The sequence below is a fragment of the Macrobrachium nipponense genome, chromosome 21 (assembly GCF_015104395.2).
Source record: "Macrobrachium nipponense isolate FS-2020 chromosome 21, ASM1510439v2, whole genome shotgun sequence".
NCBI classification, from domain to species: Eukaryota; Metazoa; Arthropoda; class Malacostraca; order Decapoda; family Palaemonidae; genus Macrobrachium; species Macrobrachium nipponense.
This window is the reverse complement of record NC_087212.1, coordinates 44718027-44732772: the sequence shown is the minus strand read 5'-3', so window position 1 is coordinate 44732772 and position 14746 is coordinate 44718027. Positions and strand designations below refer to the sequence as shown.

Below are 14746 nucleotides of genomic sequence, written 5' to 3'. Positions count from 1 at the left end.
ACCCTTTGTATTTTGGTTAGGTGGTCTGGTGGGTTTTGGCTCCTTGCAGAGGTAGTGGTAAGGATCTGTTAGGTAAGCGGACAAGGTCCCTCTAACAGCATCCGACTTGGATTCTACCACAATAGGGGATCACATATCCCAGTGGTAGATCCTAGAGTCTTTCAGCATCAGGTCACGTCCTAGCTGTAGCTCTCCAGGCAATGCAGACTCAGAGATAGTATCTATGAAGTCTTCATCCTGAAAAGGTGAGAACCAAGGTTTTTATATCCTACAACATTAGTTGTTTCCCGTCTTACCTGTATTATTGAGCTGTCTCTTACCCTCCACCAAGGGTGCCAATCAGCTAAGTATATATCTGTCAGGGAAGTTCATGTACAAAAATGATATTGTTAAACTACAATAAAGTTTTGTACATACTTACCTGGCAGATATATACGATTAATGGCCCACCCAGCCTCCCCTCAGGAGACAGGTGGAAGAGAAAAATCTGACAAGCTTACGGGAGTGGTTCGTACATCCGCCACCCAGCGGCGGGTAAGGTAGACCACCTGACCTACCTGTCGCGTGTGCCGCGAGATTTGAAATTCTGTCGGGAACGTCGGAGACTATAGCTAAGTATATATCTGCCAGGTAAGTATGTACAAAACTTTATTGTAGTTTAACAATATCATTTTTATTTCAATTGTAAACTAAGCACATGAATTCCTTTCATCAGTATTTGTTTATTTTTGTATCAGATGGTAAGAGCAGAAATTATAGGAACACTGTCGTAGTATTTTTTGTAACAAATATAAACCTCCTGGAATAATAGAGAGCTACATTTTTGTCGGTCATGAATATAAGAGTAATAATGTGATATGATAATGAAGTATGGTTGGTGAATGACAGTTGTCATGCAATAATATAACTAAATTTAATGCTGTATTTACCAAATTCAGAATTTGGAGGACCTAGAAGTTGAGTTAAAATTATTCAAATTATTTCTTGGCTGTGCATTAGATGTTGAAGACACCTTTTCCATTGATTGATTTTTGTGCACTACTATATTCATTTGTTTGATTTTGGCATTAATTCCAAAATGGCATTATAAGGGAATTTGTGAAATCTAGGCTTGTTGATTTTTCCTTTCGTTGTTTGCATGCAAAGGGTATTGAAGTTTACAAATCAGTGCAAAATCTGTAGTTATGTACCGCTAAAAATGGCAAAAGTATGAAGGAGCACATGAACTCTTCATCTCTTGGGAAGTATGAAACAGAGTAGTTCTGTGGGAACTCAGGAAAACCCAAAGTCTGTCTTGAAGAACTATTTACAGTAGAACCTCTACACACGAAAGTCCCCATGTACGAAAAATTCAGGTTACGAAAGCAAAGATGAAGTTTTTGCTTCTGTGTATGAAAATAATTCAGGTTGCGAAAGGGTAAAGTCCGAGATTCGCCCGGGCCGCCGAGAACAATTTTAAAATTGGCGCGCCACCAACTCAGTAGACTTGCCCCCATCCTCCCACTCTCCCATTGGTTCCTGATGCTAGTCATTGCCGTAAGATCCTGCTCTCCTATTGGTCAGCATCTGTCCCATCATGCCTCTATGTAATGGCATTCCTTGACCATTTATTGCGGCAGCGTTATCGTAAACACCTGGAATTCGTTTGTTCACATATATTTCATTTGTTAACGTAAATTCGTGTTAATGATTTTGCTTTTGTTGCACTGTAAGTTACTTTGTCGTGTTGTGTGTGAACTTAATGACTTACATTATTAGCCATAAGTCCCAAGAATGTTGGAGAAGAAGATGGAGATAATCAAGAAGTGTTAATGTTTTCTGCCTTTTGTTAATGTGTTTCGTGAAGTTTAGTGTTAATGTTTTCTGCCATTTTTTAATGTGTTTTGTAAAGTTAAGTGTTCATGTTTTCTGCCGTTTGTCCTCCCCCTCTGTCGCCACTTTCGGACATCACCTCACTCGAAAGGCAAGGTTCCACATTTTACATACGTACGTACATGTACACAGTATTTCTTGTACCCTCTACACTAATACACTTTATTTACAGGTACAGTAACGGTTAGGTTAAGTATTGAATGGTCCAAATTGTTGTATTTCATTGTTTATTGGTCAATTTAGCTTTATTATAAAATTTACTGTGGTGTTTTTATAGGGCTTGGAACAAATTAGGCAATTTACGTGTAAAACGTAGTTCTAGATACGAAAAAATCAGGTTACGAAAGCCGCTTTGGAATGAATTAATTTTGTAACCTGAGGCAGTACTGTATTATGATTCCTTTCCTGTGCCTATTATTCATGGTGGTTCATTTAAATTGGAAATAATTGGAATTTTTGGTTGCTTTATACTGTGAATGGAGGAAAAACAAATGGAAAATCATTGTAACTTTTACATGTAAGTTGTTTGATAGTTGTAACTAAAAAAAAATTTGAGATCATAATGTGAGAACTACTGGTGCTGTGAATCTTAAAAAATAAATATATATATAGCACTGTCTGCTTCCATCCAAATTTGCACGATAATTAAATTAAGGCTGGTTTTGAGTTCACATACGATACTGTTTGCAGTATCATTGTGTAATAATTTGTTTTTGATGTTAGCATTAACGTTAGTCATTTACATAGCTTATAGAAAATATATAGTATGTACTAGGTAGTAAGTTTCTGGTTTTAGTATTTCTTTTGATTTTGAAGGAGATGAACTTCAGCTATTTGAAGAGTTTATTGTTACTTCATTTGTAGGAATATTTTTTTTATTTTTCCAGTAAAATTTTGTCTTTTCCAATGCAGAGGTTTTTGCAATCTTTCAGAAATTTCTATACACTTACTGCAACCACTTCATTTGTTTTATGAGTACGTACCTTCCTGCTGGGTCTTCCTTTGTATGACTAACAATAAGTTTATTTTTTGCAGAAATCAGATGGACAATGGCCTTACCAATGTAAATATGAGATGCATCGTTTCCATAAATTCGTCTGGAAAAAATTGAAAAGATATGCGCGGTTTGCATATGATGTAAGTATATCTCATGGGATTTTTCCTTTATTATTATCACCTTTTTATCTAAGTACTGGTTAATTCATATTTATTCAGTGTGTATCTGATAAGTGCAAGTTTAACATAATTTAGAATGCAGTGATATGATATGATATGATATGATATGATATGATATGATATGATTGATATGATATGATATGATATGATATGAGAGAAAGAAAATAAGGAAAGTCAAAAGAGTAAAAGCACAGAAACTGAATAATAAAAAAGTCAAAAAAAGACCATAGGGAAAGTGTCAACATTTCTGTATATCATCAAATATTTTTGTGGATTAGGAACATAGAAAAAGGGGATGCTTAATGGTAGAATCAAGATGTATGAAGGGCAGTTGAAGAGTAGACTGCCTTCAATAACTGGTTATTGAACTGTATAAACTACACTTTCTCACTTGATAGTACAGAATTCAAGCCTTGAAAGGCCTTTTTACGTTATTTTTAAATGCATATAGCATTTGGGACCCAAGGGCCAGACCATCAACTGTAAAATCTATTGGTATAGTATTTTTTACCTGAGTGCCATACCAACAAGATTGAATGTTACTTTCCTCATGAGACTATATTGAACTAATTTCTTATTGTTTCCTAATTATTTCAGGCCCTTCATAAGGTTCAGATAAATCATACAGAGTTCATGCAACTCATGAAAAACTACAATGATGTACGTGGCCCGAAGACTGAGTCTACTTTAAATGAAGTAGCTTGCCAGTGGATAAAAAAGAATCAGGTATGTGTAAGATTTTAAGTGTATATGTATGATTCTTTTCCCATTAAGAATAGATTTCTCTTACTGCTTAGGCTTGTTCCTTTATATCCTTTTTCACCTTTGCAATGAAACTGGTGACTATCAGTTCATAATCTCTGTGTGCTTTGAATTGCCAGTGTAGTTGTTTAGAAACATTACATGAGGAAAGTTTTATGTAGTAATATAGCAAACATACTTAACATATTTAAATTTTCAGTGTAGGTAGAAAAATCATACAAATGTACATTTGTCATTTTCAAGGCCTAAGTATGAATAAAAAAAATTTTAATAGCAAAAGTTAATCATTTATATTCTCACTATTTTGAAACTTAATTGATTATATACTACCTCATGGTTCATGATAAAATTTTTTGGAAATGTCTTCACATTGTGAATCTCATTTTATAATCTTTTCAAAATTTTGTTGGCTGTTCACTAATCTTGTTATAAAAATAGGTTTTTATAAAAGTAACTTACGAGGTAATTACTTAGCTAACAATTAGCCTCGCATGGCATCCTAAAATTCATAAATATTCGCGCACAAGTGACTGTTGCAGTGTGTGGGTGACAGGTCCCGCCCACCACAGTGGGAACTCGTGAGCGACATTAGCCGATAGCGGCATTCTTCTTTATGCCATGCAGCCGACAAGACGTTGTCTAATACTTCCTAAGTTCATGTTAACAGCTTTCTCGTTGTGTTGAAGTCGGTGATGTACTCGCCTTAGTTGGTTTTTTCCTACGTCTATTGTATTATTTTGGTTGGCTTTATCATCATAAGTTCATTCTCTTCTCTTAGATTAGAGTGATAGTATGTCTAACTCTAGTACTTCCAGTCTTCACTATTGCAGCGAAGGCTGCAAGAGTAGACTGACCAAGTTATGCTATGATGCACACACGCTGTGCAGCAAGTTCAGAGGTCAGGTGTGCACAAGAGAGCGCACATGTGATGAGTGTAAGGAGTTGGATGAGAATAGGTGGAAGTTGTTAGAGTCCCACCTAAATAGGTTGGAGAAAAATAGGATTAGGAAGGCAGCCGTTAGAGCTGAAAGTAGGGCCTCTGTTAGTAGGGACTCTTTCCCTAGGCCTAAGAAAGACTCCGGTCTGCCTCCTCCTTCTACTCCTTGGAATCTTTCTCCTATCCTCAGCCCTCCTTCTCTCCCTCCTCCCACTCCAGTGCTCAGCTCCCATGCTTCCGAACCCGATGCCATTGCCAGTCTTGAGTGTAGGATTAACAATAAATTTGATTGAAAAATAAACCCACAAAATCACTTTGTAACTTGTTTACTTCTAAGTATTTACATTTAGTTTTACTCCACACTCGAGTATACTTTTAGGCCCTGTCTGTGGCCCATTCTCAAGAGATGTTTGGGATGTTAGCCTGGGTCAAGGCCCAGCAGTCTTCTGGAACTTCTTCTCGTTGAGCTGTCATTTATGTGATGGCTGTTCTGGTTTTCTTGAGAGTTGCCAATCCCCTCTTGTCGCTCTGATATCCTGAGCTGATGGTCAATGGGATTCACCCTTGTGGTAAGGGTGTGGTCACCAAAAGTCTGTTGGGCAGGAAACCTAATCTCCAGGTCAGCAGGGTCAATCTTAGCTTCTTTTAATATCAAAGCTCGGCTTATGGGATCTTCTGAGGTAAAACCTTTGTTTCCTTCAATTACTTTAATCTCTCTGATAAGTGCACCTTCTACTACCCTCCTGTGACTAATTTTGTTGCTTTTGTATATAAGCCTACTGTTTTTGAAATCCATCCAATGGTCATTTTCCCAACAATGTCTAGCTATAGCACTCCCCTGAGAGTTAAGCTGTACTGCCCTTCTATGGTCTTGGACTCTAGTCCTTATTCCCCTACCTGATTCCCCCCACATATCTGTCTCCACAATTATTGCAATTGATTATGTATACCCCCGCTACATCATCTGTATTGCTGTCTTCTCCTTCCAATTTATTTTTACATACTTTGTTTTTTACGGTATTTTCAAAGGTATATACAAATTTATATTGACTTTCTTTCATTTTTGAAGTGATTTGTTTCATTTTAGGCATAAAAGGGAGGGCAACTATTTTCTTGTTTTCTTTATTCCATGTACTCCCTACATTTGCTCTGTAAAAAATGTTTCTAGCTTTGTTGAGTGCCCTTTTTCTGAACCATTCTGGGTAAGCTAATGCATCGAAGCTTTTATCGATGTACTTTATTTCTTGCTCTATCTTGCAAAGTTTAACCTAGTTTTAAGCGCTGTTGGGGAGTTGGGAGCGTTCCTCAGGGGTCTCATGGACAAGGTTGAAAGAGTGAGTAGTGATGAAGTGCAAAGTGTAGTGTCAGTGGAGAAGGTGGTTGCCCGTCCCGTCGCTCTCCTAGACGAAGGTCACTGTCTCGCTCCCCTGCTGCTGGGAGAAGACCTACTGGAAATCCTAGGGAGGCTGATGGGGTTTGCCCACAGGCTACTGCCCCCTCTGTCGTTCCTGTTGTTAAGTCGCAGAACATGACTGACTGCCGTTGGAAAGGCATGTCTGTGGATGTGCGCCACTTGTCATCGAGTTCCGGCTCAGGGTCTGATCTCAGGCATCATAGACGCTACAGTAATGCCTCTAGACCTTTGAAGAGATGTGCGGGATACAGCTCCCGAGTCCCCGGTGCCAATCAAGTGACATAAGGACTCTTACGATGCCCTTCCATCATGTAGCTTCGAGGTTGACCCTTCGGTGTTTGCTCCTGTGCAATTACCTTCTCACCCGTAGGACTCTCCTATACTGCTGTCTCCCAGGGACTCAAAAAGTCAAAAGTCCCGTGTTAAGCACTCATCACCCGAATGTATGGATGGATGCGCTTCCACTCCTGAGAACCTGTCCCGGGCGCGCTCCCATCTCCATCGACCGTGTGCCCACCACTGACTGCCACGCTGCCAGTTCTCTCTATCTCTTTGCCTGCTCTCACTTCCGCACCTGCCCCTTTGGATTCTTCTGCTTCAGGACATCGACAACAACAGAACTTAGCTGCAGAATCAGAGGCCAAAGACAGCCAACAATCTTTCACCAGTTTCTTTGGAGGATGAGGGAGAGGAGGTCAAGAATCAGCCCAGTTGACTGCTTACAAGGCTTTATTTCACTTCCTCTTGGAGAGCTACCCTGGATTCTTCACTTCTCCTCCTCTGGCATCTCCTGCCTCTTCATTCCTCATGTCTAAGAGCCTGTGGGGACTCACTCTTCTTCCCAAGATGGTTCTTTCCACTTCCTCTAGGAAAGCACTGAAGGTGGTCAAGGAGTGGCTGTCGATGGAGAGGGAACAAGGGAAGGTGACTTTTCCCCATCCTCCCTCCCACCTTATTAAGGGGTTCCATAGGTCTCACGACACCGGAGAAAGCCCATCTCGGGGAGTTGCTGCCTCCTCCTAAGAGGACTTCTCTAGTCTCATCAACTCATCATGCCATGCAGCTTTTGCCTCAGCCAAGGTTTTCTTCTTGTCGGTAGAGCTGGATCACCCTGTCAAGAGTCTGTTCAAGGTATTTGAGGTATTCAGCTTCCTTGACTGGAAGGTGGGCGCTCTCACCAAGAAGATGGGGAACGCCACAGAGACTCCTGAAGAAGAGGGACCTTTGGTGTTCTTTTGTGTTGAAGGGCGTTATGGCCTCGCAGTTGGCGGCTTTGCTTTTTGCTCCTCTGGACCTTCTCATCTCTTCCCTCAAGCCATGGTAGAGCAGATAGCTGCAGACCTGCAGAAGAAGTCCACACAGGACCTCCTAACTCGATCGTCTCGTGCTAAGCCTTCTTTGTCTGCGCCCTTTTGTCCGAAGTTCGTCTCTGCGCTCAAGTGACACCCCTTTAACGTGAAGAGACCACAATCTCATTCAAGATCCCACTTCAACCTGCGCTTCCATCAGAAGCCGATCAAGAAACACTCCGCCACCAAATCTCAAACAAAGAAGTGAACAAGAAGTCCTTCGTGCCCCAGTCAGAGCCAGCTCCTCGAGTTTTGGGAGAGGTGGGGCTCGCAGAAGAGCAGAGCTATGGATCATCAGGGTATTAAAGTAGGGCTACTACATCCCTTTCTCGGAGACCCCTCCTTTAGCCTCATCGCCTATCACATTGACAGCGCACTCGAAAGGATCAGAAAAACACTTGGGCCTTTCGAAGGAGGTAGTAGATGTCCATTCCCAGGGATTTTACAATTGTCTGTTTGTAGTTCCCTAAACATTAGGGGACTGGAGACTGGTACTAGATGTAAGCGCTCTCAATCGGTTCGTAGTAAAGACTAAGTTTACGATGGAAACAAGCCAGTCAGTCATGTCGTCCATTCATCTGGGTAATTGGATGATCACCCTAAACATGCAGGATGCTTATCTTCACATACCAGTTCATCCAACATAAAGGAGTTTCTAAGATTTGTCTTTCAAGGGAAGGTCTTCCAGTTTTGGTTCCTTTGTTTAGGTCTTTCCATGGCACCGCAAGTATTCTCTTGAGTTCTCTCTCCTCTCGCCAAATGGCTTTACCTGGTAGGCATCAATATCTGTCTTTATTTAGACAACTGGCTACTCTGCTTGCCATTGAAGGAACAGTGCACAAAGGACCTTCAGACAACGATTCATCTCTATCAAGAATTGGGAATCCTGCTAAATCTCCAGAAGTCACGGTTGGTTCCGTCTGAGGAGATTCTTTATTTGGGGATGATTCTCAACTCTCAGACTTCTCAGGCTTTTCTGCTCCCAAAGAGAATTGCGAGTTGCATTCGGTCAATCTCCAAGTTCCTTACTCTCCTGTCGTGCTCGGCTCGGCTCAGTGGATGAGTCTGCTAAGAACGTTTCTTCCATCGTAACCTTCGTTCCTTTGGGCAGGTTACACACGAGAAATCTTCAATTCTTCCTCAAAGCCAACTGGGACAGGAAAACAACTGGACTCGACAATTTTTCCTATCACACAGGAGATGAAAACCGATCTCCAATGGTGGCTACCAGAAAGAAGATATTCACAGGGGAGGTCCCTTCTTCGCCCAAGCCCGACCTGGACTTTTACTTGGACGCTTTGGATGTGGGCTAGGGAGCCCTCCTAGGGACTTGGGAAGTATCTGGGACATGGTTCCCAGAGGAGATGGCGCTCCACATCAACGTCAAGGAGTTGAAGGCCAATCTCCTACATCAGTTCTCCTCGTTGGTGTGCAGCAAGACAGTGGTTGTGCATGCAGACAACACCACAGCCTTGTCTTACATAAGAAACGGGGGGGGGGGGGGGGATGCACTCCTTTTCCCTCTGTCAGATGGCACAAGAGCTTCTCCTGTGGGCCCTTCAACATCAAGTAACACTCGTCACCCGCTTCATTCAAGGGGAGTTAATGTCCTGGCAAATTAATTGAGCAGACAGAGGCAAGTGCTTCCCACCAAGTGGACTCTGGATGGCAGGATTTGCTCCGACCTGTTGGGATTGTGGGGCAGACCACTGATAGACTTGTTTGTAACATCAAGGAACAACCACCTTCCTCTCTGTTTCCCCAGCTCAGGACCCTCGAGTATGGGCAACAGACACGCTAATGATCGACTGGTCGGGACTGGATCTTTACGCTTTCCCTCCCTTCAGCCCAGTCAGGAAAGTTCTAAACAAGTTTGTGTCTCACAGCAAATCTCCATGACTCTGGTAGCCCCATTCTGGCCCAGGAGGGAATGGTTCCCGGACCTTCTATGTCTGCTGGTGGACTTTCCGCGACTGCTCCCCCCAAAGACTGTGGCTCTTTAGACAACCACACTTCAGAAGGTACCACCAAGGGTTGTCCACACACATCTATGACAGGCTTCAGACTGTCAGGAAACTCATCAGAGTGAAGGGATTTTCAAGAGTAGCATGGGAAGCTATTGCAAGGTGCAGACGCCTGTCTACTAGTAATGTCTACTAGTCGAAATAGGAAGTCTTCCGCAGATGGCGCTTCAGACATCACATCTCATCTTCTGAGACGTCTGTGACTCAGATTGCCGATTTTCTTCTCTATTTAAGATCCTCTAAGAACCTTTCATCTTCCACGATTAAAGGTTACTGAGCCATGCTTTCTTTGGTGTTTAAGCATCATAATCTGGACCTTTCTACTAATCAAGATCTCCATGACCTGTTGAAATCTTTTGACACCTCCAAGCAGTAGTCGACATTGGTTTCCTGGAACTTGGACATGGTATTGAAGTGGCTTTCGAGTCCTCCTTTCGAGTAGCATTAGGTACAGCTAAATGTGTGAGCGAGCTACACGCTATTGATAAAAGAGTCGGATTCTTGCAGGGGGATGCGGTCTGCTCCTCCACCTTGGGCTTCTTAGCTAAGAATGAGGATCCTAATAAGACATGTCCCCACTCTTTTCGTATAAGGAACTTAATAAGTATCTTGAGCCCAGATGAAGAAGATAGAGCTCTCCGCCCGGTTAGAGCAATGAGGTGTTACTTGGAGAAAACCTCTGGTGTTCGGTCAAGAATCTCTCCTGTCCGCTTTCCAAGAACTGTCTCTCGTTCTTTATCAGGGACCTGATATCTGAAGCTCATTCCCGGATACAGGAGGAATCGCTTCCATTGCTGAAAGTGAGAGCACATGAGGTCAGAGCAGTGGCCACCTCTTTCTTCTTTAAACAAAACTTGTCTATCTCCGTGATACTTCAGTTAAACTTTTGGAGGTGTAAGTCAATATTTGCGTTACATTATATTTGAAAGACATAGAAACATTCTTTGAAAATTGCAGTACCCCTGGACTGTTTGCGGTGGCTGCATGATGTTGGGTGAGGAAACATAGGAGGGACACGAACTCTCCTATCTTTTTCCTTGTGACAAGGACTTTGAGTTATGGGGAGCATGGGGGGTACCTGGTACCTGGAGGAACCACCAGTCGGTTGGTAGGTTAGTGTCTTTACTTTGAGTTGGTGTAACACATGTAAGGTGACAGGTAGTTTTCTTGTGTCTTGTTATTTTGGTACTGCGCCCAGGGCAGGGGCATGAAATTTTTATCTCGAGTCTTGTCAACGATCAGGCAGATCCCCCGCTGCAGGACTTCCACCGATATAGAGGCAATTCCCGGCTCACTGCCACGCCACTACAGGTTAAGATGAGCACCACCAGAGGCAGCATCTCCCGCTGTAGCTCTCTTACCAGGTAAGCAGGCGACAAACACTGAGCCAGTGTTAGCCTTTCCTCTAATTCAAGAATAACATCCCTTTGTACATCCCACCCCCTTCTTGCAATGTGGGATTCAGCTAAGTAATTACTTGGTAAGTTACTTTTATAATAAAAAGAAGTTTTATAAATATACTTACTAAGTAATTACTAAATCAGAGCCTGTACTCCTTCCCTCTGATTTTCATGGACTTAGCGTGTAAATTTTTATGAATTTTAGGGTGCCGTGCAAGGCTAATCGTTAGCTAAGTAAATTACTTGGTAAGTATATTTGTAAAATTTCTTTTATTATAAAAATATCCTTTTTTCTATAAGTTATTGTAGGGCTGTTTTGGCTGATATGCTTGTAATTTAGTACATTCATACAGTTCATAATAGTAGTTGTTTTCACTTACACCTGTTGGTGCATAACGTCATACATACTGCAGTTGAGGGATTGCATTAAATAATCGTCTTCAACAGGCTCATTGGGACTACTGGCGACCTGCTGTTGACAAAGACATTTTGAAGTTAGTGGGATTATTTCCTATCAACTCCAGTGACGAGAGTCGTAACAAATTCATTGCTCCTGGCAATGTCCCAGCTTTCAACATGGCTGTAAAGGCAGTCAACAACAACAGTACTATTTTGGCAGACTACAAAATTGATCAGATTACATTGAATGGTGCCTGTGAACCAGCAATGGTGATGCGTCAATTCATTGAAATTATCCAGACTTCCTCAAGCGAAGGATTCTACAACAGTATGGTGAGTGTACTTGGGTTACTTTTGTGGATTCTATTTGTTGACATTCAATAATATTCTGTATCAATAGTAACTGGTACATAATTAGTTTTTTAAAAGTATATATGGCACTCATTTGAGGTTAAGTAGTTCCTTCAGTGATATTGGAGAAGGTAATTTATCATACTTTGCTTGATATTTTATTTACAGATTGGTTTTGTTGGTCCAGCCTGCTCAGATACTGTTGAACCTGTTGCCGGTGTATCAAAATATTTTAACATGCCCATCATTTCCTATGGGGCAGAAGGAGCCATATTTTCAGATGAGGATTACCCATACTTCTTTCGTACTATACCTGAAAACAAGATTTTTAGGTGAGTAATCATTTCGGTCATATACTGGTATAAAATTGCAAACTATTCACTTATCAACCCTGTTAGTGTATGTACTATGATATCTCAAATTCCAGACACAATTAAAAATTTATTTAAGAAAAGGAATTTGTTCTTTCAGGTAGATAAGAGCTGCTCCTCGTATGAGGGTGTTCTCATACTTAGTCATCTTTGCCTAATCAGTTTTGCTTCAGTCTTTTGGCATTCATGTCTTATCATTGGCTCCATATTTCAATCAAAGCATTCATTCAATCATTTTATATTTGTGTGATTCTCTTTACTATTCTTCATGATACTTAGGAACATTCTCTTTGGAGCAAGTGCATTGTGAGTGATCTATAGAAATCCTTATGTTAATTCTATGTGCCTCATGTAAGTTATGTTCTCTTCTCTTTCATTAATTTATTGCCATGGTCTATCCTTAACTTTAGCTGTACTGAGTGAGAATTTGCATGTAATACTCATGAAGTTTTTTCTAAATGAAGAGCACAGAGATGAGAAGACTTATATCTTATTATAAAAATGGATTTAAATCTTTGCGTTAGGCTAGGTCAGTAAAATATTAGGGCAAGCTGGCAGTGACTCATTTGGACTTTCAAGAAGCCGTTAAACATTGTATGTAGATTATCACAGCTAAAGTTTTAAAACATTAGACAGCTGGGTAGGAAGAAAGAATTATATTAATAAAAAGACAAAGATGTAAATGAATAAAGTAGGGGCCAAAGAAAGACTGCAAAGGAATTTTGATACTGCTTACAGCACTCTGCAAATTGTGCTGTGGTTAATTCTCCCATTGGGTCATGGATTTGTTACTCAAAAATATTACAATTTGATTTTGTAAAATGGGTTTTATTTTGAAGCCTTAAATACGTATTACAAATGTGCTAAGTTCTATTTCTGTGATTTCTGTAGTGTGTGTTTTCCTAATAAGAAAGTTAAGGTGAATTTTTTGTATTCATATTTTACTGATTGTTAGGAAGTGAGAAAATAGTAAATGTAGGTTGCATTTTCAAAATTTAGGGAGTGAGAAAATAGTAAATGTAGGTTGTATTTTCAAAATTCAGTCATGTTGGTTGATTTTGTTGGTGGCACTCGAACATGAATCTATGTCATTGTGAAATGTTTGCATAATTTTTTAATTGTTATCTTTTAGACTAATTTCTTGTAGTATTTGCATTAAGGCTGCATCACATTGTCAATGTCTTGTCATTTTTATGATGTACAGTAGATTTTATATTTTTATTGTTACTTTGAAAATATGAGACCATGAAGCTTATTAAATATTTCCATCCTCCTGTATCATAAATCTTTAGAAACTTCTCTGTAATTATATATTTTCTTTTTAAATATATTGATTACTATTGTAATCCAGGAGAATTTTATGGAAATACATTTTCTTTTCAGATATGTGTTCAATGACTTTTTCCTACAAATGGGATGGTCACGCGTAGCATCTCTCAATGAAGACGGCCAAAGATACTCAGAATATTTGACATTACTTCAGGATTTATTAAATGTAATTTTCTTATTTTTTCAATATATAGTATTAACCTTTTTTGTTGTTATATGTACCAGTATACAACATAAATCAGTGATCAAAGGTTTTACCCCACAATAAGACATGTTGTGTGTTTACATTTTATTTGTAATTTTCAGGAGAATAGTATTCATTTGTACATAAGGAAGTATCCCCAAGAACGAGCTGAACGCAACATGACTCAGTATTTGCAGGATTTAAAACAAAAGAAATACTTCATAATAATTGGTGACTTTTATGAAGATGTTGCTCGATCTGTTATATGTGATGCTTATAATATGAAGATGACTGGTGAACAGGTGAGTTTGATAGCTGACTATTAAATATTATTGCTTTGAAAAGGTAACTTTGCTTTGCTGTACTATTAAAGTATACATATTATTTCTTTTACTTGTATCAGAATACCAGCTACATTTATTCTAATTTTTAATGGAACAAATGACAATTTTATTACACTTTCTTTATTTGAAAGTTGTTTGAATACACATTTTCATGAAGAGTTATTGTCATTACAGACAGTTTTCATGGGTTTAATTAACTGTTTGTTCAGAATGGAATTGTGAAGAAGATTAGTGTAATTTTGAATAAATAGACTTTTGCACTACACACAAGTACACTAAATGTGGAACTGTATGGAAAATAAGTTTTGTTCATGAAACTTACCTGTCAGATATATATATAGCTGTATTTTCTGAAGTCCGACAGAATTTTAAAAACTTCCGACACATGCATTGGTCGGCCAGGTGGTTAGTACCCATTCCCGCCGCTGGGAGGCGGGTATCAGGAACCATTCCCATTTTCTATTCATAATTTTTCTGTCGCCGGTGCTGAAAACACCTGTTTTCAGTACCTCCGTCTTAGGATTTTGGAAACTTCATTGCCGCTAAGTATCCTAATTATCTTTTGATTTATTTACTTGGATTTGTGGCTAGGCATACGCTATCTTAAATTGATTTGAATTTGATTCATTTTTGCTTAAAATATCTGAATCTAGTTAGGCTAGTTTCAGACGGGGTTGTCTGCAAAGATAGGGTGTGGCTACCGAAAGCTTCGGTAGATCCGCACTTGGTATGTACGAGGGGTATGGGTCTTCCTTCTTTGTTGAGATTTGTCATGTAAGGAGTGTGAGACTTTGTCTATTCCGTAAGGAAGACGTATGATTCGTATGTACGCAA

General features: G+C 39.9%; 1 protein-coding gene across 1 annotated transcript in view; it reads left to right on the top strand.

Moving 5' to 3' along the window:
* Positions 1-14746, top strand: part of LOC135197989 (uncharacterized) — a 343766-nt gene that overhangs the window by 284151 nt on the left and 44869 nt on the right. The window contains exons 9-14 of the mRNA XM_064225313.1: positions 2908-3009; positions 3646-3774; positions 11382-11666; positions 11853-12016; positions 13439-13550; positions 13691-13870. Of these exons, the coding sequence (XP_064081383.1) occupies positions 2908-3009; positions 3646-3774; positions 11382-11666; positions 11853-12016; positions 13439-13550; positions 13691-13870 (972 nt within the window). The remainder of the gene's footprint in view (positions 1-2907; positions 3010-3645; positions 3775-11381; positions 11667-11852; positions 12017-13438; positions 13551-13690; positions 13871-14746) is intronic.